Below are 23,628 nucleotides of genomic sequence, written 5' to 3' on the forward strand. Positions count from 1 at the left end.
CATTCTAGGTAAATAACATGAATACAAATGGTTTCTTTTTGATTGCTGGACTTGGCAGAAGTTAGCACATCGATAGCAAGCAACAACAGTTTTTCTTTTTTAAAAAAAGGTGTAAGTGCATTGATGAATGTATGATAACTAAAATAATATGCACCATAGATTTATAAAAGTATTGTTATTGGTTTAATGAAGAGTTCTCATCCACTTAAAAAAAAATTGGTTCAGTTCTTTGCTTGGACATATTGCTGTCTTTATAAAATCAGTTATTCTGTAGACCCCTACTCAGATCAGCCTTTGATTTAAAATCAGGTGGTGCAGTCTTGGGATGAGATGCCCAAAGAAGGATCCGAAGAACAGACCAGGGCTGGCACACCTGCACAGTTCCAGGACCCAACACAGAAGTCCCAGGATCCAGCACAGAACTCCCAGGACCCAACACAGAAGTCCCAGGACCCGGTGGCTGCCGGTAATTAGAGAAGATATTTCATTGCTGCTGTGAACTCCTCAGGTCTACAAGCGCTTCTCCATGGGTACCTCCATGCTAGTGCTGTATGTATGAAGCTTAAGATTCTTACTCATGAGTGTAAGAACAACAGCAGTCTCAGAAGGTGTGCCTCTATGACCTGCTGTGTGGATGTTTCCATGTTCATTATTCCAAGCATCATGCATGTAAAGGTTTGTACATAACAGGACATAAAAGGACATCTGACAATATGCAAGCCGTATTACTAGAGTCAATAGTAATTTATGGTCGCATGCATAGTGAACAGACAGACAGGTAAGTAGGATGTAAGTAATAGATTGCAGTATTAACTGTCACAGTAATATTGCTTCCTGGTTTTGAAAGTGTTGTGTTGTAGTTTGTGGCTCTTATGGTGAAATGGGGCACTAGGCGCTGTTAGAGTTCAATGATAGATACCAAATCCAGTTCATTATTAGATAGGTCATCTGATAATGTTGGGTATCCCCAGTGCCTACTAGAGAGCGAGGTTAGTAGCAACACATGTCTGCTTCCTGTTGGCCAACAGCGGCCACATACTTTTAGATAGGAGCCTCCATAACTGTTTACTTCCCCCTAGCAAAGTAAAAAAATGGTGTCTGCTTTAAAAAGACAATTGTTATGCTTCAAGGTGTCAAGAAAAATCCATTCTAGTCTGATTTTGATAGCCAATTTCCATAGGTTTTTACATTTTCCTTATCTCAGGATACTTGTAACTAGACTCAAGAGATGTGTAGGCAGATAACTCCCATTGCAAGGCTCAGTCTTCTGAGATGTCCTCCTGCTCTCTCTTCCTTAGGTACTGTAGAACTCTGAAGAGACCTCTATAAATCCTGTGTGTTGCCAAGAGACGCATCAGCTCAGTGAATGCTTCCACCCCAGCCTAGCACCCCAGGCACCCCAATGCGCCCACTGATTGAAAGTGCTCCTCTTGCTTGTCAAATGCCTTAGCAGGCCTAAGACTGCAGGAGACACTGTGCTTGCCAATAACTACACATGAGCTCTGAGAACAAAGACCTCAATGGGCCATCCTCTTTGCCTTTTCCTTATTCACGGCAAGCCAAGAGGCGCATGTAGCTCTGAAGTAAATAATCTCAGAACACTATGACATTTTGCTAACTCTGACTAGGGTTATGTCCAAGAGACAATGATTTATTTTTTTTATTTTAAATTTAGCAGTTTGTTGTTACAAATATTGCTTGCATACAGCAGTCTTATTCTAGACCCAGTATCTCTCCAGGTGGATCCTAATGCTCCTCCAGAGTTTAACAATTTCTCTTCTGGCTATCTTCAGGGCGACATTCCAAAACAGCAGCGTGTAGTTAGGCAACGTCTGATCCCCTGTATTCTCAAACATGCCACCAGCATGTCCAGATCTATATCTTTCCAAATAATGTTTGTGAGTAAATAGTTCATTTCTGTTCAAAACCATCTGGATTTTGGGGAGGTCCATAATATTGTATGTAGCAATGTACCCACCTGATGGCACCCCCTCAGACATCTGTCATCATATCACATAGCCATCTTGATGAAACTGGTTCTAGTGTAGTATGCTCAGTGTAGTGTTTTAGCTGTATCAGCCAGAAACCTTCTCTAATTGCAACCTCCCTTAGGTATTTACATGCCTCCCCCACAGTCTGCTTCCTCCAGAATACCCAATCTGGCTCCCATCTGTGCTTGAGTGTACCCAGAGGCTTGTGGCAGTTATTTTATAGTGTTTTGTATATCTGTGAGGTTGCTTGTCTGTATTATGTTGCCATTGGTATCCTGTACTCCAATGGCGACTCTACCATGATCTTTAGCAACCTTGTGTCTGAACTGCATCTATTTATAGTATTGGGAATCTGCAAACTCACGTTGTTGCTGAAGTTCAGAAAATCTCAGTCTGCCCTGTGTACCACATACATTCCCAGACTGCGATATGCCAAGGAGGTTCCATACAGTCTTCATTCCCTCACATTGATTCTCTCCACTTGCTCACCTTTTATACTCTAAACTGTGTTCTAAACATGTAAGCTTTTTATTTCCACAAATGAAGTTGTCTCTCTTGCTCTTCACCCTTCCCATCTTCAATATACCTCTCTAGAGGTACCCTCTAACTTACCAGGTTCAAGAACATAGAGCTTAAGGCACTTTTGTATTTTCGTTCTAGGTCATTCACTCATAAAATGCATCATAAGTTGGTGTACTCTGCCCCACTCAGCTTTGGTAGCCCAGTTTCCTATATTCTTCCACTCATATATTCTTTTTTTTTTTTTTTTTTTTTAAAACCTTTATTTGTGCATAGTAAAAGAACAAATACGGGCCTACAACCATCAGGCCGGCCACAATACGGTTGAGCACAGAGACAAACAGTACATCCCCTGTGCGTCAAGGTCAAGATTAGCAATGATTCAGGATTCATACACTGGAGGGATCCTTGACACCAGGGGAAGGAGAAGTGAAGGTTAATTTTAAGGTTTTCAAAAAAATTTTTATCGAGAAAGAAATCAGTAAAGGATAGAAACAAGGAGATTCGAGTCCGCGAGTCGGCTTCATACACTGGAGAGCAGCAGCATCATTAAAACAGCCATAGAAAATCTCATACAGTAAGGCGATGCAGTTAGATAACAGGATCATCACAGTAGTAAATACGCACCCCCTAAAAGCCGCCCCCACTCAATCCACCCCACACCCGGACCCCGAATCGAAACAAGTATAGCGCAGAGACATGAAAGAAAGAGGCCCATAGAACTAAAAAGAAACAGTAAATTACCCCCCCACCCTACACCAATGCGGAGGCTATGGCCTGCCCCCCCCCCAGCATAGTGCCTGTCGCCCAATGAACCCGAAATATAGACGAGAGAGAAAGTAGGAATAGAGTAAAGAAACTAAGAGAAGAAAGAAGAAAGGAGGCGGGGAGGAGCCCACGTATCCTCGGAGCGCCCGACACCACCGGCCAACCAAGCCTCCACACACTGAAACCCCACTACACCCAAAGGCGGTCGTGTGAAGATAGCATGTAACAACAAGGAAATGAAGGCAGACAGATCGCGACGAGTGCGCACAACATATGCAAACAATTCCAGTCCCAGTCCAGCCCGTCCGTGAAACTATGATGATAGAAAGTAATCTAGCCCTGGCCCGATCGATGGGCTTACGATTAGACCCGCCCCCTCGTGAATGCCCCGCATCCCGAACAGACCAAGACAATATGGCCGCTTGGAAGAAGATGGAGAAGTAGAGTCACAAAATGGCCGCCGATCATCTATTGAGGTCCCCTTGCACACCATATAAAATCCAGACCTGGCTTGTAAAGTACATGAGTTCCACATAAAAGGAGCCGTAGGCCACCGTGAACGGTTCCTCGAGGTCGTCAGGTGTAGTTCAGCTGGAAGGTCCTGCGGGCACGGTGAGGCAGGCAACAACAAAGCAGGCAGCAATGACCGGGGAAACAAAGTATCCGCCATTGAGCAGGAGAGCGATTGATCCTGAGCGCCGGGAAAGCCAAACGCAGACACCAGTGGAGCACCGCTACACCCAGTCGTTACTTCCCCGCAGGAGGACCACAGCACTGGCAGACTCACGTCTTGTTGATTACAAACGGGGCGCTCACGACCCGCAGCAGACAGTGTAGAGTCGAACCGCTCACTCAGCGTTTGCAAGCCGACACACAATTGCAGACGAAAGTCCCGCAGGGCAGCCAGAACGGAGCCGTATGTCAGCGGAAGCTGCGCCCCCACAGCGGCAGCAATCCGGGACGGCACTGGGGAGCTGGAGTCTGGTAGAGGGAGGGCGAAGCGGGCAGCGGGCGAGACCGGAGCATCACCCCCCAGCAGCGAGCAGGCAATCAGCGCCATGTTTTACCGCTGAACGGTACCGTGGCCAGGGGGGGGATCGTGACAAGGAGGCAATTCCCAACAGGTCTGCGCCGCAACAGGTGAAAGCCAACAGTCGCTTCCCCTCCCTCGGGCTCTCTTGCAGCCGACTAGACCATAGAAGAAGGGGGTCTGCAGCCTTCCACAGCGTGGTCCACAGAGCGGGGTAGGAGACCCGTCACGCCGGGGCTTACCCTCTAGCTCCGGCCCGTCAGGTGCAGGGTGCAGGAGGTGTCCGGGCGTCTCTCCCCCGGCTCCTCCGGCGACCGTCCGTGGCGTGAGGCGGGATCGGGACCTCGGGGCTCAGATTTGCACCAGCGGGTCCGGTGACTGCGACGCTTCCAGGGGGCCGGCCGAGGCCACAGTAGAGCAGGGGTCCAGTGCGGGGAACAAAGGCACCAAGAACTCCGGCATCCGGGCGGGCTAAGACTTCGGGAAAGCGGCGGCGCAGTCAGCGCGTCGTCGCACGCGTTGCACCTCGAAAATCGGCAAGGATAGGAATCAGGATGATAGTCCGAGGCCAAGGGCCGACGGAGCCGGGCGCTCAAGCGACTGCTCCGGTCGCCATCTTGGCTCCTCCCCCCACTCATATATTCTTAATCTTATCTTTAGTCTAATCACAGCAGGTGCACACAAAAGGGTGGCTCTTGTACACACTGCTTCTGGAGGATCCTGTCCGATGTTCTGGTAATGTTTTTAAAGCATGCAGTGATAGAACCAAGTGGTAAAAGGGATCTGCAATGGTGAGAACCTGTTTTAGTTTTTCAGGGCGGTAAAGGATTGTTGGCCAAAACCCGGCCTCTCGAAGGTAAGCCATTATGTGCCTGAGAGACCCTCTCAACACTTAGAAGAGTGCTCCAACCCCTCAAAACAAAGCATTCTCACAGCCACTATCCACTCAAGCTCACTCCATTTAGTCTCATTCACATCAGCTAAAATGGCACAGTCCCCTCTCTACTTCATAAACCCTCATTCTGTACCAGAACACTCCACTTTCATTTGTAAATGCATCCCTCACAATGACCTTCATTCCCTCCTCATCACCTGCTCCACACAATACCCCTTCCCCCAACTTCCATTACGTCATCCCAGTAGCTTCAATATATACACCAACCTGAATCACAAGAAACTTGTGGTGATGGCCTCACCATCATATTTCCCTTTTAGTCACTGTTTCCACTCTGCCAACATCCTCAGTCCAACGCCTCTCAGAAAACATCTCTCTCTTACCCACCTCATCATATTTTTCATTGATGACTTCTCCACCCTCACCTCCTCAACTACCACCTCCAGTGCTGACAACACTTGTCTTTTTACTGTAAACTTCCCTGTCTCCCACAACAATTAAACCATGAGAAACACATTGCTGCACGTTTTTCATCTCAGACAACTCTCTTCCTTACTCTCTTACTCTTGCTCTCGCCCTCCCTCTCACTTTCTGTATCTCAGTCTTCTTCTCTCTCTCTCTTTCTCTCTCTCTCTCTCGCTCTCTCTCTCTCTCTCTCTTTCTCTCGCTCTCTTTCTCTCTGTCTCCTGCTCTCTCGCTCTTTGCCTACACATCATCAGTGCATCATTCACACTGGAAGATTCCAATGCATCTTGAAAACTAGCCAGATTTTCGTGCTGCTCAAATTCGTTTACGGAGGCTCCAACAATCTTCATTTGAAAGTGCAACAGCCTTGCTGCTCCAAGACTACATGTCAGTTACAGCCTTCTACAGGCCTATCTATCTGGTTTCCAGCCTGGTTATAGCAGGGAATCTGCCACGGTTCAGGTGGTTGATGGCACCCTGAAAATCATGGGCCAGGGTGATTCATGGCCTTGATCTCTTCGTGATCTTTGACACCTCGATCATAAAGTCCTAGTTGACACATTTTCCACCAGTATTGACATCTCTAGAACCTCATTCGCTTTATTTCATTTGTTGCAGGTACACAACAGTACACACAAACTGGCTTATTCTTATCATCTGTACTGCTGCCTGTCAGATAAATCCCATGCTGTTCCATCTTTCCCCCAATTAATTCTCATCTGTATGTGGGGCTTTTGGAGGTCCGATTAGCTAAATATGAAATTACAGATCCCAGGATCCGATGACACACAGATATGTTTCGCAGTGCAATCAACCGTTGACTTTCATTGCCGTAGACACTGCATAGACATTATCCATTTATGTATATCAGTTTATGTTCAAATCTAACTCCAGTATATCGATATAAACCAGAAATTACACCAATGTACTAATAACTTACAAGGTTGAAGGAGAGTAGGATCTGCTTCACATGGGTATCCCCACTTTTTGGGTCTCGCCTGACCCAGCGCATGCGCTGGTCTGGCGAGATTTATTGAGAGGGCTCCAAAAAGTGCTACCAGGCCAGCCTAGAGCTACAGTGCATGTGAGCAGGCGCGCACGCCGCGCTTTACCACGATTACTTTCACTTTCGCGGCCGCTTTGATGTTTGATCGCGAGCACTTTTGCGGCATAGCCAATAGGTCACGCTTTTGGGACCTTATAAGTATTTAGTTATGCAACTGTTGCATGGCTAAACACTTATAAGGTCCCACAGGCGAGACCTATTGGCTATGCCAATGCTTGTTGCTGGTGTTTCACTGTTATTCGACCTTAGTCTGGCTGTGGCCCTGCTAACCAGGACCCCAGCCTAGCTGTTTCCTCTCTAAAATGGTTTCCATGTACATTAGGTACATCGCTGATTGGATTCTGGAGGGCCTTATAAGCCCCTAGTATATGGGATACTATGTACCTAGGGCATAGGTACCTCAGAGGCCTACCAGGGGCTGAAGCATGTATTATGCTACCCCTGGGAAGCACTCCAAAATGAAACCACAGGTCTGCTACTGCAGCCTGGTTAAGGTTGTGCATGCACCCCTTACTGTGGTATAGGCTACCTATATCACTTCCATTGCACACACATATAAAACCTATAAGTCACACCTATAGCAGGCCTTAACAATCCTGAAGGCATAGTGCTTGATTTTTATGTGAGAGGGTGCCCCTGCATGAGCAGAGCCCCTCTGCAGCGTTCGGAGTACCTCCTCTGATGCTGTTTGTGGTGCAGCCCCACCATATACTTTTAAGTGCATTATAACCTCGCGGTAAATGCTAACTTTGGACTGGCTGCACGGAAGCATGTCGTGTTTGGTGTCAAACACTTTGGAATATTAACCCCCCGCCAGTTCTGGCGGCGGGGGTAGCATTCCACCCTTCTAGAGGGAGAGACATGTTCACACTGGTCTACCCGGTAAAGGCTTTCTAAAGCCCTGGCATCACAAAATGGATGCCACTGCCACAGACACGGGTCTGGCCTCCTGCTGCTGACCGAAACTCCGGCAGGGGAGGCCTGGACAATAGGTTTCCTATCCCAGGGAGGTGTAACCACCTCCCCAGACAGGCAGATGTGTATTGGGGCTGGGGGGGGAGCACTCTCTAGTGCTTTGAAGTCCTGCACTGGGGACACAATTGGTGTCCCTGTGCATAGTCCAGTTCAAAGCAGTTGCAGGGGCTACCTGCCCCTGCTCTGGTACGAAACTGGACAAAGGAAATGGGTGTAACCACCCCTCTTTCCAAACCCTCCCATAGGTGGGTCCCTAGAGTGTGTCCAATCCCCAAACTTAGTATAAGTATGGGAACCCAATCCTTGAGACTTTAGATTACCATGGACGAAACTCTGCAACATATATCCTGGACCTTCGACGTTCTATTTTAACTAGACGACTGAAGAAATCTCCCTTGAGCTCAAGGAGTGACTCCCCTGTTTGGCAGGCACCAAAGAAGCAACTGTCCGGTCTGCAATTCTGAAGCTCCCGCCAGACGCCGAAGTCTCCGCAGAGGTGGATTTCCAGGCTACCCTGAGTCCACAGCAAAGCTGAGGCCCGTGGCTATCGTGGGTGACGTGGAACCGTGACCCCTGGACACCGTGATCTTTTGCTGATCCATCATCTTCCTGGTCTTCCTCGAAGTTGTGCTGTGGGCTCCGAGTAGCCCCCGCCTTGAGCACCCCCTGCACAGAAGATATCTGGCCTCCACTCCACGAGTGACCCGTGGGCCAGTTTCCAGTGCGACCGCTCGAGGTTCCTTCGCGATCGCTAGCCCGTTGGCAAGGGGGTCCCCACGAAGGTGACTCCTCTTCTGATTGTGCTTTCCTGGTTGCTCCAGACGTGCCCCGACTTACCCTCACTGGGTGAGTCCCCCAGACCTTGGTGGTCTGCACCGACGTCCCTTTTCTATTTCCACGTGACTTGCCGTTGCCAAGGCTTGTTGTTTCCAATCTGATCGCAGACACCGCAGCAATTGACAGACTTCGTGGGACAGCTCGAATCCAGCTCCTGGTCATCGTCGACGCCTCCTGGACCTCGTGGCTGAAGAGTCAAGACACTCGTCAACTTACCTGAAGCACCCGACATCTGTGGGCATTTGACTATCGTGCCCCTGGTCACTGGTAAGGGACCCAGACTCTGTCCCCTCTGCTTTCAGGTTCCTTCCATCCTCGATCCAGGCTTGGATTTCTCCGGACACTTCTCCTCTCCATGGCAGCAGCACTTCCTTGCCAGCTTCCATTAAAAAGAGTGACGCGACCCAACACCATTTGACACTATTTGACACCTATGCACCCGGCTTCCCTGGTGCATGTGAGATCCACATCTTCGCTCACTCGTGGAGTCGTGCGCAGAAAGAAGCCATGCACGGCTGGGCATCCAGGAAGTATGAGGAACGCATAAACCAACTACTGGTCTGGATAAGAAGAGTGAAGAATGTGAGGACGTCCGTCCTCACACAGAACAGAATGCTGTCATTGATATGCAGCTGTATCAATGATGACATTGGTATGTTACTGAGATATATAACTCGAGTACTCCGGTGCTCCCGTGGGTGTTGGCCCTAGACACCTCTAAGTCTAAAAGGGTTATCTCGTAGTCATCCTCTAAGTGTCCTTAAACTCTTAATTTCCAACCGCGACTTTCCCCATAGAAGTAAACGGCGATTCGCGGCTGTGTTCTCACACTGCACGCGTCCTCCGTGGGTCCTCTGTGTAACTACCTTGGGTGGTTCCTTGTGGTCCAAGCACTTCTACAGGCTCTAGTCCTTGTGTCTAGTTCAGTCGTGGTTCTTATACCACTTTATTGGTATATGGTTTGGTACGCCCCTAGGGCCCAAACGTGTATTTGTGCTTTTACTGTTGAATACTGACTTGTAACTTAGGTACTACAAACTCCAGCCTCATAAAGAGACTAGAGGGGTGTGCTTTATCTTAAATACATATATTTTAAATATATACCTGGTGTGGTTGTCCTTTCATTTGATCATTCAAGAGATTATAGACTGGTAAAACAAGCTGCTTTACATTCTAGGATAGCTTTCAATAACTTCCTCAGAAGCGGTCGCTCCTCACGCTCCCTGACCATCCTGACATCGTAGCGCTATACTGCTCACTGCTCTTTGCTGCTTGGTATCGTAGCGCTATACTGCTCTCTGCTCATTGCTGCTTGGTATCGTAGCGCTATACTGCTCATTGCTGCTTGGTATCGTAGCGCTATACTGCTCACTGCTCATTGGTTAATTATTAATTGTGCACTGCTCGCATTGCCTGTAACATTATTTGTGCCTGATTTGCCTGATTTACCACTGCCCATATCACAGCGTTATTCCGATTGTGCCCCAATCTCATCCTGTTTCGCTTTTGTTTGTGCTGCCATTTTGTTGTTGTGCCAGTCTCTCCACCCCGCTCCCGCCTCCCAGCTAAGCGTCCCTCGCTCCGCCCCCCTCCACTATCCATTTATGACAGATGCACCGATGCGCAGCGTCCACGTGCAGCGGACGCGCCCTATGCGCGCCGAAGGCTTGCCAAAGGTAAGCCCGTCTACACCCGTCTGCGCCTGGACCGCGCCCAGCGCCAGACCCCCTGGCCCCCGCATAACACACTTCACCCGCCTAACTTACGACGCAGCAACCCTCTCCGCACTCAACACCGGCCGTCTCCCCGACTGTTACCAAGCCGCCCCAGGACACACTCATGGACCTTTCACCTGCCAATCCTGCAAGTTCGACTGCATCAAGACCCACACTACATCCACACACGCCAAACAGAGCTCCAACAACAACCACCTAAAGTGCATCCTGCTCAATACCCGCTCGGTCCACAAACACGCCATTGAACTATGGAACCTACTAGACAACACCACGCCGGACGTCGCCTTCCTTACAGAAACCTGGATGAACGCCTCATCTGCGCCCGACATCGCCATAGCCATCCCGGACGGCTACAAAATCATCCGAAAAGACCGCATCAACCAGACAGGAGGAGGCATCGCCATCGTCCACAAGAACACCATCCGCATCTCAACCAGCTCAAAGGACACCCTCACAGCTGCCGAACACCTCCACTTCCAGATACACACCGACCCCAAACCCACACTTAGAGGCACCCTCATCTACAGACCACCAGGACCCCGCACACAATTCAGCGAAGACATCACTGACTTCATCAGCCCACACGCCCTCCCCTCCGAAGACTACATTCTACTAGGGGACCTCAACTTCCACCTGGAGAACAACAACGACAACAACACCACCACCCTTCTGGACAACCTCGCCAATCTCGGACTCAAACAACTGGTAAACACCCCCACCCACTACGCCGGTCACACACTCGATCTAATCTTCTCCTCCAGCAAGCACGTCTCCTTCAATCACGTCACAGAACTCCACTGGACAGACCACAACTGTGTTCACTTCAGCTTCAGTAAGACCACCACCCACCACCACCCACAACAAGTCCCCCGCAGAAACTGGAACAAACTAACCACCGACCAGCTCACCACATCACTAAGCCAAAACCTCCCCGCCAAATCATCGGACCCAAATCAAGCAGCCACCAATCTCGCACTATGGATCACCCACTGCGCTGACAAATTAGCACCCTTGAAAAAGCAACACAACAAGCCAAATAACAAAAAAGCCTCCTGGTTCAACGACGACCTCAAGAACTCCAAAAAGAACTGCCTCACCCTCGAGAAAGCCTGGCAAAAAAACCCAACCACAGACAACATGACCGACCTCAAGGACGCCTCCCGCAAACACCACCAACTGATCCGATCCACCAAGAAATCAGCATTCAAGGATCGACTCGACAACAACGCCCACAACAGCAAGGAACTCTTCAGCATTGTCAAAGAACTTACCAATCCCAGCACCGACACCAACGACATCACACCCTCCCAAGACCTCTGAGACTCTCTAGCCTCGTTCTTCCACAGCAAGATCGCTGACATACACAACAGCTTCGGTGACCAGCCCACTCCCCTCACTACCGAACTGAAACGCCCCACCACCACCCTTTGCGCCTGGAACCCGATCAACACCGAGGACACCACCCGCTTGATGAACTCCATTCACTCCGGATCCCCAACCGACCCATGCCCTCACCACATCTTCAACAAGGCCGACTCAATCATCGCACCCCAACTCCGGGATATCATTAACTGCTCCCTCGACACCGCTACCTTCCCGGAAAGCTGGAAACATGCCGAACTCAGTGCCCTCCTGAAGAAACCTACGGCAGACCCCACTGAACTCAAGAACTACCGCCCCATCTCGCTCCTCCCTTTCCCTGCCAAAGTCATAGAGAAGGCCGTCAACACTCAGCTCGCCACCTTCCTCGAGTCCAACAACTCTCTCGACCCCTCACAGTCCGGCTTCCGAGCCAAACACAGCAACGAGACTGCCCTCATCACAGCCACAGACGACATCCGAACACTACTCGACAACGGGGAAACAGCTGCCCTTATCCTCCTCGACCTCTCCGCGGCATTCAACACAGTCTGTCACAGCACCTTGATACAACGCCTCAGCAACGTCGGGATACAAGGAAAAGCATTGGATTGGATCATATCATTCCTAACCGGAAGAACCCAGAGAGTCCGCCTCCCCCCTTTCAGATCAGAGGCCACCGAAGTCATCTGCGGCGTACCACAAGGTTCATCGCTCAGCCCTACCATCTTCAACGTCTACATGAGTCTACATGAGTCCCCTCGCATCCATCGCACGCCAGCACAACCTCAACATCATCTCCAACGCTGACGACACCCAACTAATCCTCTCCCTCACCAAAGACCCAAACACCGCCAAAAACAACCTACACGAAGGGATAAAAGACGTAGCCGAATGGATGAAGAACAGCCGTTTAAAACTGAACTCAGACAAGACGGAAGTCCTCATCCTAGGATCATCACCCTCCGCTTGGGACGACTCATGGTGGCCACCAGCCCTAGGCAGCGCACCTAAACCAACGGACCATGCTCGCAACCTGGGATTCATCCTAGACTCCTCCCTCTTGATGACCAGACAAGTCAACGCCGTCTCATCATCATGCTTTAACATCCTACGCATGCTCCGAAAGATCTTTCGATGGATCCCCACCGAAACAAGGAAGACGGTCACCCATGCACTGGTCACAAGCCGACTGGACTACGGAAACACCCTCTACGCCGGAACCACAGCCAAACTACAGAAAAAACTCCAACGCATTCAGAACGCCTCCGCAAGACTCATCCTCGACTTACCCCGCCACAATCACATATCCAGTCACCTGAAAGACCTTCATTGGCTCCCCGTCAACAAGAGAATTACGTTCCGCCTCCTCACCCACGCGCACAAAGCCCTCTACGACCTAGGACCCAAATACCTCAACACGCGCCTGACCTTTTACACCCCCACCCGCCAACTACGATCGTTCAATCAAGCCCTCGCTGCAATTCCACGCATCCGAAAAACAACCATGGGAGGAAGATCTTTCTCCTACTTAGCGGCCAAAACCTGGAACTCACTCCCCACCCACCTCCGCCTCACACAAAGCCACCTCTCCTTCAGAAAACAACTCAAAACTTGGCTTTTTGATAAATAACGAACCCCCCCCCTCCTCCCCCCCTCAAGCGCCTTGAGACCCTCCGGGTGAGTAGTGCGCTATACACATTTTTTAACTTAACTTAACTTAACTAACCTATCACCATAAGGGGTTGTTTGGACTGATACAAGGTGCCCACTATAACTAGTGGACAGCATATATCAGGCCAACTTCTCACAAAGGTGAACCAGTTAAGAAACAAATTAGTTAGAAGAAGTTGGTTGTAGAGATGTTACCTTAGACAATTTACAAATTGTGGAGCAAAGTTTTAGGTTCAGTAATAACCAGATTTCACATATACAACCCTGAATCAAACAATGTCTTGTAAGAAATCTTGCAAAATCCGCTAACTGGTTAATTGATGGTTTACATAACATCTGAACATTGGTAAAATATACACAGGTGCAACCAATGTTTTCCCTAAATGGGAGGAAATAGAATCAGGATTCTATCACATGGTATGGACAAGTTAAGCTATTTCTGTGTAGAGGGGTAAAGTTATATAGACTGAAGAAGTGACAAGAAGCCCCAATTTGTTGAATGTCTTCAGGGCCTGACACCGAGACTTTGAAACAGGAAAAAAGCACTACATTTATAGACCATACAATGGACACTTACTTCAAGATGCAGAGTGATGACATGGAATACACCTACCAGACTCAGATGATGGAAAAGGGAGATTGACTTTTGGGCAGATCTTGAAAGCACAATATTACACATACCATGCTGTAAAGGGTAAATAGAAAGAGAGAATAATTCTAGCCTGGGATGAAATGGTACAGATACCCAGGGACAAGAACAATGATGACATACCTCCTGAATGTAGTTTAAATTGGCATTCACGAATGCAGAACTTAAGGCTAACTGTATTGCATTGACTATATACATCTAACAGTAGTTGTAAAAGTAGGTTTCAAGACTTTCTTTTTTATTGTTTGAAATGTTTAATTTATCTGATTTTTGCCTCTTACAACCTCATCTAAAATAATGAGAGTATCGGAGAAACAGTTTACTAATTGCAAAAGTATATAATTCCATTTATATAACTTGGATATTCATTGATTATGTATATGTATCTTTGCCTTTCTTTTATCATGCCATTCATCTCTGCTCTAGACTAAAGAATACTTGCTGAAATGATTTGCTTTTTTATGATTTTTTATGATTTTATAGGGTTCGTGGTACCAACCACAACCCGTCTTTACATCCCATTGAGGTTGTTCTTACATCCTCCCTCCACCCTTCTTCTAATTGTGACAGTGAAGATTAACTTTATTAAAAACCACGTCTCCCAATCCAAGATGGCCGACACTGTTGTCTTTCTTTCCTTACAAGGATTGAAACTAATTTATATCTATATATTTCTGACACTCTGAGGTTGACTGATTACACGGCGCATCTATATTTTGTACTGATATACAACTCCCGTTTTGAAACACCCACTCGCTCCTTGACCGTGAATCAGTTGCGATCATGTGACTTATTCACGTGACGTGACCGGATGCACTTAACCTCCACACAGCATCCAGGTCGCCACCTCCCAGACTCGGTGGCTCGGGTAGGTCCAGAGACAGAGCGTGAGCGGGGCAGACGTAAGTACAGTACACGTTTTCGTGTTTTCGTGTTTCTAATCTTGAAACCACCCCCTTTTGGTGCAAAGACCTTGTAACAATTAATTACTGCCAGCGCGAGCTTACGGGTTCCCCCGCTAACGCCAGGCTCTCTACTTCTTGTGAAGCAACGGCGTTTTGGTTGACTCCCTACCCTTACTCGTAACTCTGTATTTACTTGGTCCACCAACAAGGAACACCACGCCTGTTACGAATACTTGGGATATAGCTGATACACATTAGACCTTAGGCACGCTGGCTGACAGCCTTCATTTATATAAGACTTTACCTTATATTCATTTTACACCCCTCCGGATCACAGCCTGTCCATGTGGTTAATTAGTCAGTGAATGTCTGTATCTCGACTGTTCCATATGTCCCCAAATCTATCAGCTGTGATTATTACATCATTAAGTTCATTATTACTCTTTAGCTTAGACCTACTTTTAGAGGTCCTTCGACTCACGCTGAGTCCACCAAGCACTGTTGTGGTCCGCAGTTCTACTGAATAGGGTGAGTCCAACGATGTTTTCTGCCGCTTTTATTGTTTTTACATGTTCCACATAGGTGTATAGTCACTATAGTTCACTTTGATGGTACACCACCTTTTAGGAGCAGTTCTCTGACGCTCAAGCACCAGCAGTCACCACTGATCCTTTTTAACTATGATGGAGATGAATCACCTTGAAAGCCTTTCTGTTTGTTATGCTTTTTCTTTTACCTGTGGCTATATATGTCTCAACAATGATCAACTTAATCTACCGTCCTCTTTCTTACAGGTAGCACCAGACCATGACAGGTATTTTAGCCAAATTTTTCACATGACTCATTGTGACTAGGAGACCAATATTTTGTATAGTCCCCTCTTATCCTTGTAGATAGTTTTATAGGTCCTGACGAATCGCGAGCGCACGAGCTCTGAGCGAGAAACATGTTGACCACCAATCTCATGCACTCTAATTAGAGACATTACACTCTACCGAGTGCCACACACACTTTTTAATCAGGGAAGGAGACCTTTAGAATAAATTGATTTCCCACACTGGTACTTTCGACCCTGTTTTAAATCACTTTTTGTATCTACAATAATCAGGCCCTCATACCCGCACTTCACCAAACGGCTGTTGGATTAAAAGAACTCCGATAAAGTGCCCCTTTTAGGGAGCCCGTTAGGCATTGCACCGCCGGCCCGACGAGGAGCAGCCCAGATGATGAAGCATGACACCTGAAAGGGTGTGTGAGGGCATTAATATCCAACAAAAGGATTACCCACTTTACACATAACGTACATGCAGTCCTTCTAGGCTCTCTTATCGATTCACCTCCACTCTTCTCTTTCCTCTGAGGAACTACTGGTAACATTCTTCTTGAGAGTCTCTATGTATATGTACTGTCATTTAAAGAAAAAACAATAAAAAAATTATTTAAAAAAATAACAACTGAGCAGGTATGGACATATGTCCCTTGATTCTTAAGGGTCAGGTGTTGCATATGAACATTAAACAGCAAAAGGAATGGATGAAAACCTTTCAAAACCCATACAACATTGTTCCAGTATACGACCCTCTAATGCTTTCTTATTCACGAGAAAGGATGACAAGCATGTCTCTGCTAACTCTGAGCCCACCACCAATATCTCCGGTTGTTCTGGCAGCCTAGAGTGGTCAAAGTATCAAAGACTGAAGCATGATAAAGCAGAATTGGACAATGATGAAAGTAGTTTCCAAAGTAGATATCCAAAATGGAGAATGTTGGTGCTCAAGGATCTTGTCAAGAAAACATGTTTCGCTGCTCCCCACCTATCACAGCTGGGAATCAGTTAGTGTTTAAGTCTAAGGCCGGAACTCATGTAAGAAGCTTATCACAGGGCTAGTGCTCTGGTCCCAAATTACTTTATGAATCAATAGTTAAAATACAAAGAAACGACTCCCCCACGCCCATGTCACTGTAGAATATCTCTTTCCTCCTAGCACTAAACCACAACACCTTTGTTACCATGTCTGTGGAATAAATGGACTTTACTTCATATGACATGATACATCACCTTGGGTTTATCAAGTGTAAATAGAACCTGTTGATTAAAAGTACATAGACTGTCTTTTTCCGGAGAAGGTTTAGTAGCTGTAAACTGAATGTTTGTGTATCCACAGTTCTTACACATCAGGATGAACTTGCTGATGTCTTGGATCCACAGTTCTACACTGGGTATCAGACTGAACTTTTCGGCAAGGTGCTTCTTGGACAACAGCCACGTCTTATTCACAAGTTTGATTTCTCCCAGATCGGTGGCCTGACAGTTGTAGGTCACAGGATGAAGAGACACTACTTGTCGCATTCATTGCAAGACCTGAAGCAACATCTACATTCCGATACAAAAATCCAGCAAGCTTTTTCTAATCTGACCACTTTTCTTGCGGTGAGAGCCCTTTCAACATTGTATTATTGTAAACTCTGCGATGTAACCGTCTAATGCTAAGTCCTCCCCAGGATTGTTTTTTTTTTCACAATCCTTGATTAAGTTGTGTCATGAGACACCGGGAATAAGCCAGGAAGGATAAACTGTCACAAATGGAAAAGAAGGCTTTTTGGCACTAGAGGCCTGTACAAGCACTGATAAGTAGGTGATGTGGTATTGAAGGTGGGTGAGGAGGTTATGAGGTATACAATGTGAGATCAGTGTTCGGACCAAAGCCATAGTGAATGGGCAGCTGCGAAACAGGGCACTTTTCCATTGAAGTTAAAAACCCGCCATCATTCCATATTAATGAAGTAATCGCTATTACAGATGTACAGCCATGATAAACAGGTAGCTGTCCTTGTGTGCGAGACCATAGTTAAACAACAGAGTTTAGTGTTAGGTACTGATGAAATGGTGATTTTGAGTATGGGTATGGGTGGCCATGGGGGATTCACCTTGGCACGGCCTTACTATTCTGGTTCATTTGAAATGCATAGATGCTTTGAGCTTTACTAAAGAATTTATGATAAACACTCACCACTTTTTAAGATTATAGAAACAACTGTTTATGATCGGTTTACTCTGCATCCACCTATCTTCGCTCGGTGGTTCCTATCTTCACAGTTAAGTGTGGAATGTTTCTGTCTTAATGTACTCCTTCACTCTGAGTTGTTTCTTCCTCCAGGACTCGCTCAGAGATATCCAGGAGTTTTGCTTGAACCATGCCTGGCTGACTGAGATCCACATCTTCGCTCACTCGTGGAGTCGTGCGCAGAAAGAAGCCATGCACGGCTGGGCATCCAGGAAGTATGAGGAACGCATAAACCAAATACTGGTCTGGATAAGAAGAGTGAAGAATGTGAGGACATCCTTCCTCACACAGAACAGAATGCTGTCAGTGATATGCAGCTGTATCAATGATGACATTGGTAAGTTACTGAGATATATAGACGCACACACACACACAGACACACACATGAGCATGACTATACACAAAGAAGGAGAAGGAGAGAACAGGAGGGGAACAGAGAAAGTCAGAAGAGTAGGAAAGGGAAGGAGAGACAGATATTTAGACAAGGATAATCGCAATAGGTAGGGGCACACACAGCAAAATACAAAGATACAGAACCAGGTGTGGCAAATAAAAAGTACATCTAGTACAAATTCAGCGGTAAATATATGTCATAAATAGTGTTTCTGCCAAATTATCAGACCTAAGAGAAGTTTGCAGTTGAATTTGATGTACTCTGAAAAAACCCAAGCTTCATCATTATTACTTCATGGTTTAAATTGTATACCTGCAGGAGTAAAGCAATTTGACATTTAGAAATAATTGTTTCCTAAAACAAACTGCAATAATCACTTAGCAGACTAAATTTGGTATAGGTCATCAAACAATTTCACTGAGTCATGACATGTATTATAGGTTTTCTTCTTATGATTTTAATTAATGTAATATTCAGTTTCGTATTTTTGTAAGAGTTGAGACTTTAAAATCTCTGAGCAATAGACCTATTAAGGCACATGGTACCTACAGATTGAAATCACAATTTTTAATAATAGTTACATTCAGCAATTTTCCAGTCAAGCTGCCTCAGCTGAAGAGGATAACAATTATTGGATCAGAGGATGACCTCCCTCCGTGAGAGGCGGCTGCATTCGAATGTCCTAAACCTGAAGGATGATTGGCGCTACCAACCGTAACCTGGTATGAGGTGGATGAGACACTTGCAGGTCTTTAACAACACTAGTATTGTTGCGATGGTGCCAGGACCAGCTCAGTAGCAAACCAAGAGTCTGTGTATTCAGATGTATAGGATGTCACCATCTGGAGAACTATAGATGGCCGATATAGCAGAAAATGATGTTATCGTGCTGCAAATTGGAAGTGGGTGGTACCATTCCTCAGCTGGTGCAGCACACAAGTAATGGATCAAAATATTGTAGCCAACCCTTCATACCCACAGTTCCGTTTTATGAGTAGCATTCTATTACACAATTCTTCATTCCGTCTGTGATGTTACAGAAGAGGATCAGTCAAATGTAAATCTAGCTTCACCATAAAAGGGTCAGTCCCTGCTGCAAATGTATCTATCAGTACATCTAGAGCTACTACTTTGTCAACACATGGTTATTTCACTACATGTGGCATTATTCTTTAATCCAAAGGCACAGCAAGCCGTGGTCCTATCAGAGGAGTCCTTGGTGAGCAGACAATAATTTTATGCTCAGACATGATATGCTGCTGAGAGGTAACGTTCTTGGGTGCTTTACTAGACCATTAAGTATGGCACTATATCCCATCAGACATGCCCTTAAACCTATGGCTTATTAACCAATGTGTTTGGAAATTGTGCTATAACATGAATTGTTTTCTCTTTTTGTATGTTTTAAATGTGTCTTGGTGAGTTGGAGAGGAACTTTCACTCAAATCCTTTTGGAGAGGGGTGGGTCTTTTAATCTCAGTGTAATATGGACCTGGTGTTAGTGTTTTGAAGACTAGCAGTTGGCTATAATTCCAACCCTAGTAAGAGCCCACATGCAGGCATACCCTTCAACCTAGTAAGATACACTAAAATGAGGAGCAAGTGATGGATGAATGAAAATGCTTAAGCGAGTAATTCCTAACCAGTGCCAATTTCTCTGGTTAACATTCCATTCCATTGTTCTAGCCTGTTTGTGAATGGACTAACTACGAATGGAAGTATTCTTTAGGGTTTCTGATTGTGTATTTTCTGTCTCTTTTCTAATAGTGTCTCATTTGGTTTCCATAACCGAGGATATTCTGTCTCTACTGACTTCGGAGTGTCGCCGCAGGACGACACTCATACTGGAAGAGCTTGGGAAAGTGGTGAAAGTTCTGGAGACCATTAACACTGACATTCCTACTGTGTCTCAGTGTGCCAGGAAGGTATGTGAGCGGCACTACCACCTCCTCGGGAGTTCATTTTACCCCGCAGGAGTTTGAGCTTCATTGGTCAAATAATGCAAGTAGCCTTATTGAACTATTGTAGGAGTCAATTTGCATACAGTTCATGGGGCATGCAAATACACGGTTTGCAATATTCAAAGACTAAATGTTATATGAATAGTTAGATGTGGATCTTTTCATTTTCTCATATTTCCAAATGTACCATTAAAAAAGGAGCGACAATGTTCTTTCGCTACATTTTCAGTTTTATGGTCTTTACAAGCAATCTCCTCTAGTGGTTAACAGCGAACTGCATTTTTCTAACTCATTGTTTTCTTAACTTTTTCATATACCTCGTTTCTTTTGACCAAATCCACTTAGAATACTGAAGATTGTAGGGATAAGTTTAGCTTCACACCACGTAGCTTCTCACCTAAAGTCACCTCTAAAGCTGACTCATTCCTTCTTATCCGACAAGCCCTGTAAATTTGAAACTCTGGAATATGATAGGTGAAGTCAGTCTCCAGGATCCCTGAATCACTGAATTCTCTTATTCCAGAAGATGACTCCTGTGCCTCAGGCATGTTACTTATCAACCTGGGTAGATTGTAAAAGCAAAGACTCCATGGTTTGGTTGCTCTCAAGGGGTCAGCATCATGTCTTGTTATCCAGTGGCACACCTCCTCCTCTTGTTGCAATATTTCACGTAATGCTAAGCATGTGCACTGCTTATTTACGTTCTTGTCAAGTCTATTTATCTTTTGTGGGACATGTTTTGCTTGCTGCACCATCACGTTACAATGTGTGCAATGCCATTGCAAAGTGTGCCTCATATTAATGTGCTCCACCTCCATATACTGTGGTGACTATAAAACGTATTAACTTATTTTACTCTGCTTTACAGATTATTTTTTCTAATCCCTAAATTAAGTATATCATGTATATTCTGGCATTGGAGATAGAATAATTGCCCTAAGAATTGCTGCAGTAATAAAACACTCCTAGCTATCACGTAATATGCTACACAGCTCGATACCTGGTCCGTGTCATAAGGATACTACAAATATTAAGTCAATGGTTATACTTAAAGTCAATATTTGATTAAGAATTTTAGATATGAAATTTAATGGCATGTTGCTATTTTGTGAAAGCTCAGTTTAATCCTTCATTGATATAAAGTTGACAAATTATGCAGTACGATTAATTGACTATTGGTGTCCTAGAGATGTTCTCTTCATAACATATTAATAATGGCAATCTTCTAGAATGGTTTCACTAAGCCCTTCTTGTAAAACTGGACTTCATCATCCAAGATGCTGTTGCATTTTCAAGTGTTTCATACCATCACGCTTCAGTCATATACTGTACATGTACTTGATAGAAAGTACTGCAACAACAATGGGCAACCTGTTATTCCAAGGAAACTGGGGGCTCTTACAATTTTAAACAATAATGCTTCCCACAGATTCACTACACAAGGAATTTATTAACTTCAAGAGGAGAGGAAAGTTTTGCTTCTGATTGACAGTATGCCACTGGTTCTGAGCTTTTTAGTACTCGAAATTGTCCTGCTTCCGGCTGAAACGACAGTGCAGCTTTAATACCTATGAAGAATTTAACTATAAATAATTTAATTTTGCAACTTAAAGGGAAGGGATTCGTTAATGGAAGCCAACCACGAATGTTTGTTGCTACACTTTGCTGTGCCAAGTTACTTGTTAACATCTTTAGAGGATGTTGCAACTATTTGTCCTGATGAAGACTCTATAGCTAATTAATAGTTGGGAGTTGAAACATCAACATTGTTTTGGCTGATCATAGATGAGGCTATTTACAAAGGTAACTTACACTTGTGAGTAATTTGCACATGTAATTCACTCTTACTCTTTTGAGTAACATTACTACTTTTGGCTACTCTCAAAATCCTATTGTATCCTATCTTACTTTATTATAAAGTTTAATACACTTTAAAAACAATTCCCTACACCTTATCAAAGGGAGACCTCCATCACAACTGTGGAGTCTCCCTATAGTAAACTATATTTAAAAGTAAGAAATGTATTTAACAAAAAAACAATTAGTGCAAATATGGTGATGTTAAATATTAAATTGAATTAATTTGACATATTTATTTTAAATGCAGAAAACAATAAAAGAGCTTCAGCACTATTAACTTAATTTTGAATTAAATCTTTAATTAATTTAAATATAAATAAAAAAATATTTGCTGAAGTTTAAATTAAAAAATAGATTTCCACCTCAGTTAAATAAATACATTTTGATTATGCATTAATAATGATTAACAGTGAGGTATAGTGTTTATAGTCTTAATTAACAGTAATTTCAATAGAGTTTAATAAAGCATAATGCTACACTAATTTATAAATTTCAGAAAATGTTCAAATATTTTATAATAATGTATAATAATATAATAATTATATTTATTTATATGTTTAACTATTTTAAATAATGTATTGTATTATATTTCTTATGGAGTTTTATTTTAAGTCCCTATCGCCATTATTTCCTATTGGTGGGGCGGGAGGGGGGGCTGTTGCAATACCCGTGGTATGCCAGTTCTGGTGTTGGACTTACTCCAGCTCTAAGCAGGAGTAATTTACTACTGTTTTGGGTCCCTTTGTGGATGTAGTAACTTTAGAAGTGCAGTTTGTGAATAGCAATGGGTGGACACTTGTCCCTCCCTGGACCATTCCCTAACCCTCACGAAACCCCACCTTACTTCTTCTTAAACACCTCGCATTTAGCACTAAGTATGCCCCTTTTTCCAGCCATGCCCACTGGCAGTACATGTGTGAGGATCTCCCCATACAAACGATAGGAGAGGTGAAAGTGAGATGCACACTCACATCTTTGCCATTTCCATATTGTAGTACTTCAGTAGTCCTTATATCAGTGGCAGCTCCTCCGCTAAGGCGGAGGAGAGTCGCCCTACTGAACAAAAGGAAAAATAAAATGATAATAACTAGTGTTATTATAATTTTATTTTTCCTATATACTTCAGTGGCTCTCGGGGGGGCCGGGGCTGGCGGAGTAGGGAGAGGAGTGGTTTTCACTCCTGAAGTGTGCACGACTGCTTCACTGGCCCTCTTAGGCCCACCAAGCAGTCATGCACACTTTGCATCTTCCCCACCAGGCTGCATTACACAGCCTGGTGAGGAACATGCAAACCCTCCTAGGCCCGTCTGATCCACAAAGCTCAGATCAATCACAACGCTGCATTGCAGCGTTGTGATTGGCTCTGACGGAGACAGGCAGGGCGGGTGCTTCCGGCTGCTGGCCGGGAGTGCAGGAAGATGTCAGAGGGACAGATGACAAAGGAGAGGCGGCGGCCGTTTCAGGTAAGTGTTTTTTGTT

At 45.3% G+C, this 23,628-nt stretch overlaps 1 protein-coding gene across 1 annotated transcript in view; it reads left to right on the plus strand.

The window, feature by feature from the left end:
- Positions 1-23,628, plus strand: part of DNHD1 (dynein heavy chain domain 1) — an 856,151-nt gene that overhangs the window by 224,741 nt on the left and 607,782 nt on the right. The window contains exons 10-13 of the mRNA XM_085623548.1: positions 310-466; positions 17,035-17,300; positions 18,028-18,271; positions 20,096-20,253. Coding sequence (XP_085479674.1) covers positions 310-466; positions 17,035-17,300; positions 18,028-18,271; positions 20,096-20,253 — 825 coding nt within the window. The remainder of the gene's footprint in view (positions 1-309; positions 467-17,034; positions 17,301-18,027; positions 18,272-20,095; positions 20,254-23,628) is intronic.

Source organism: Triturus cristatus, chromosome 8 (assembly GCF_964204655.1).
Source record: "Triturus cristatus chromosome 8, aTriCri1.1, whole genome shotgun sequence".
Taxonomy (NCBI): Eukaryota; Metazoa; Chordata; class Amphibia; order Caudata; family Salamandridae; genus Triturus; species Triturus cristatus.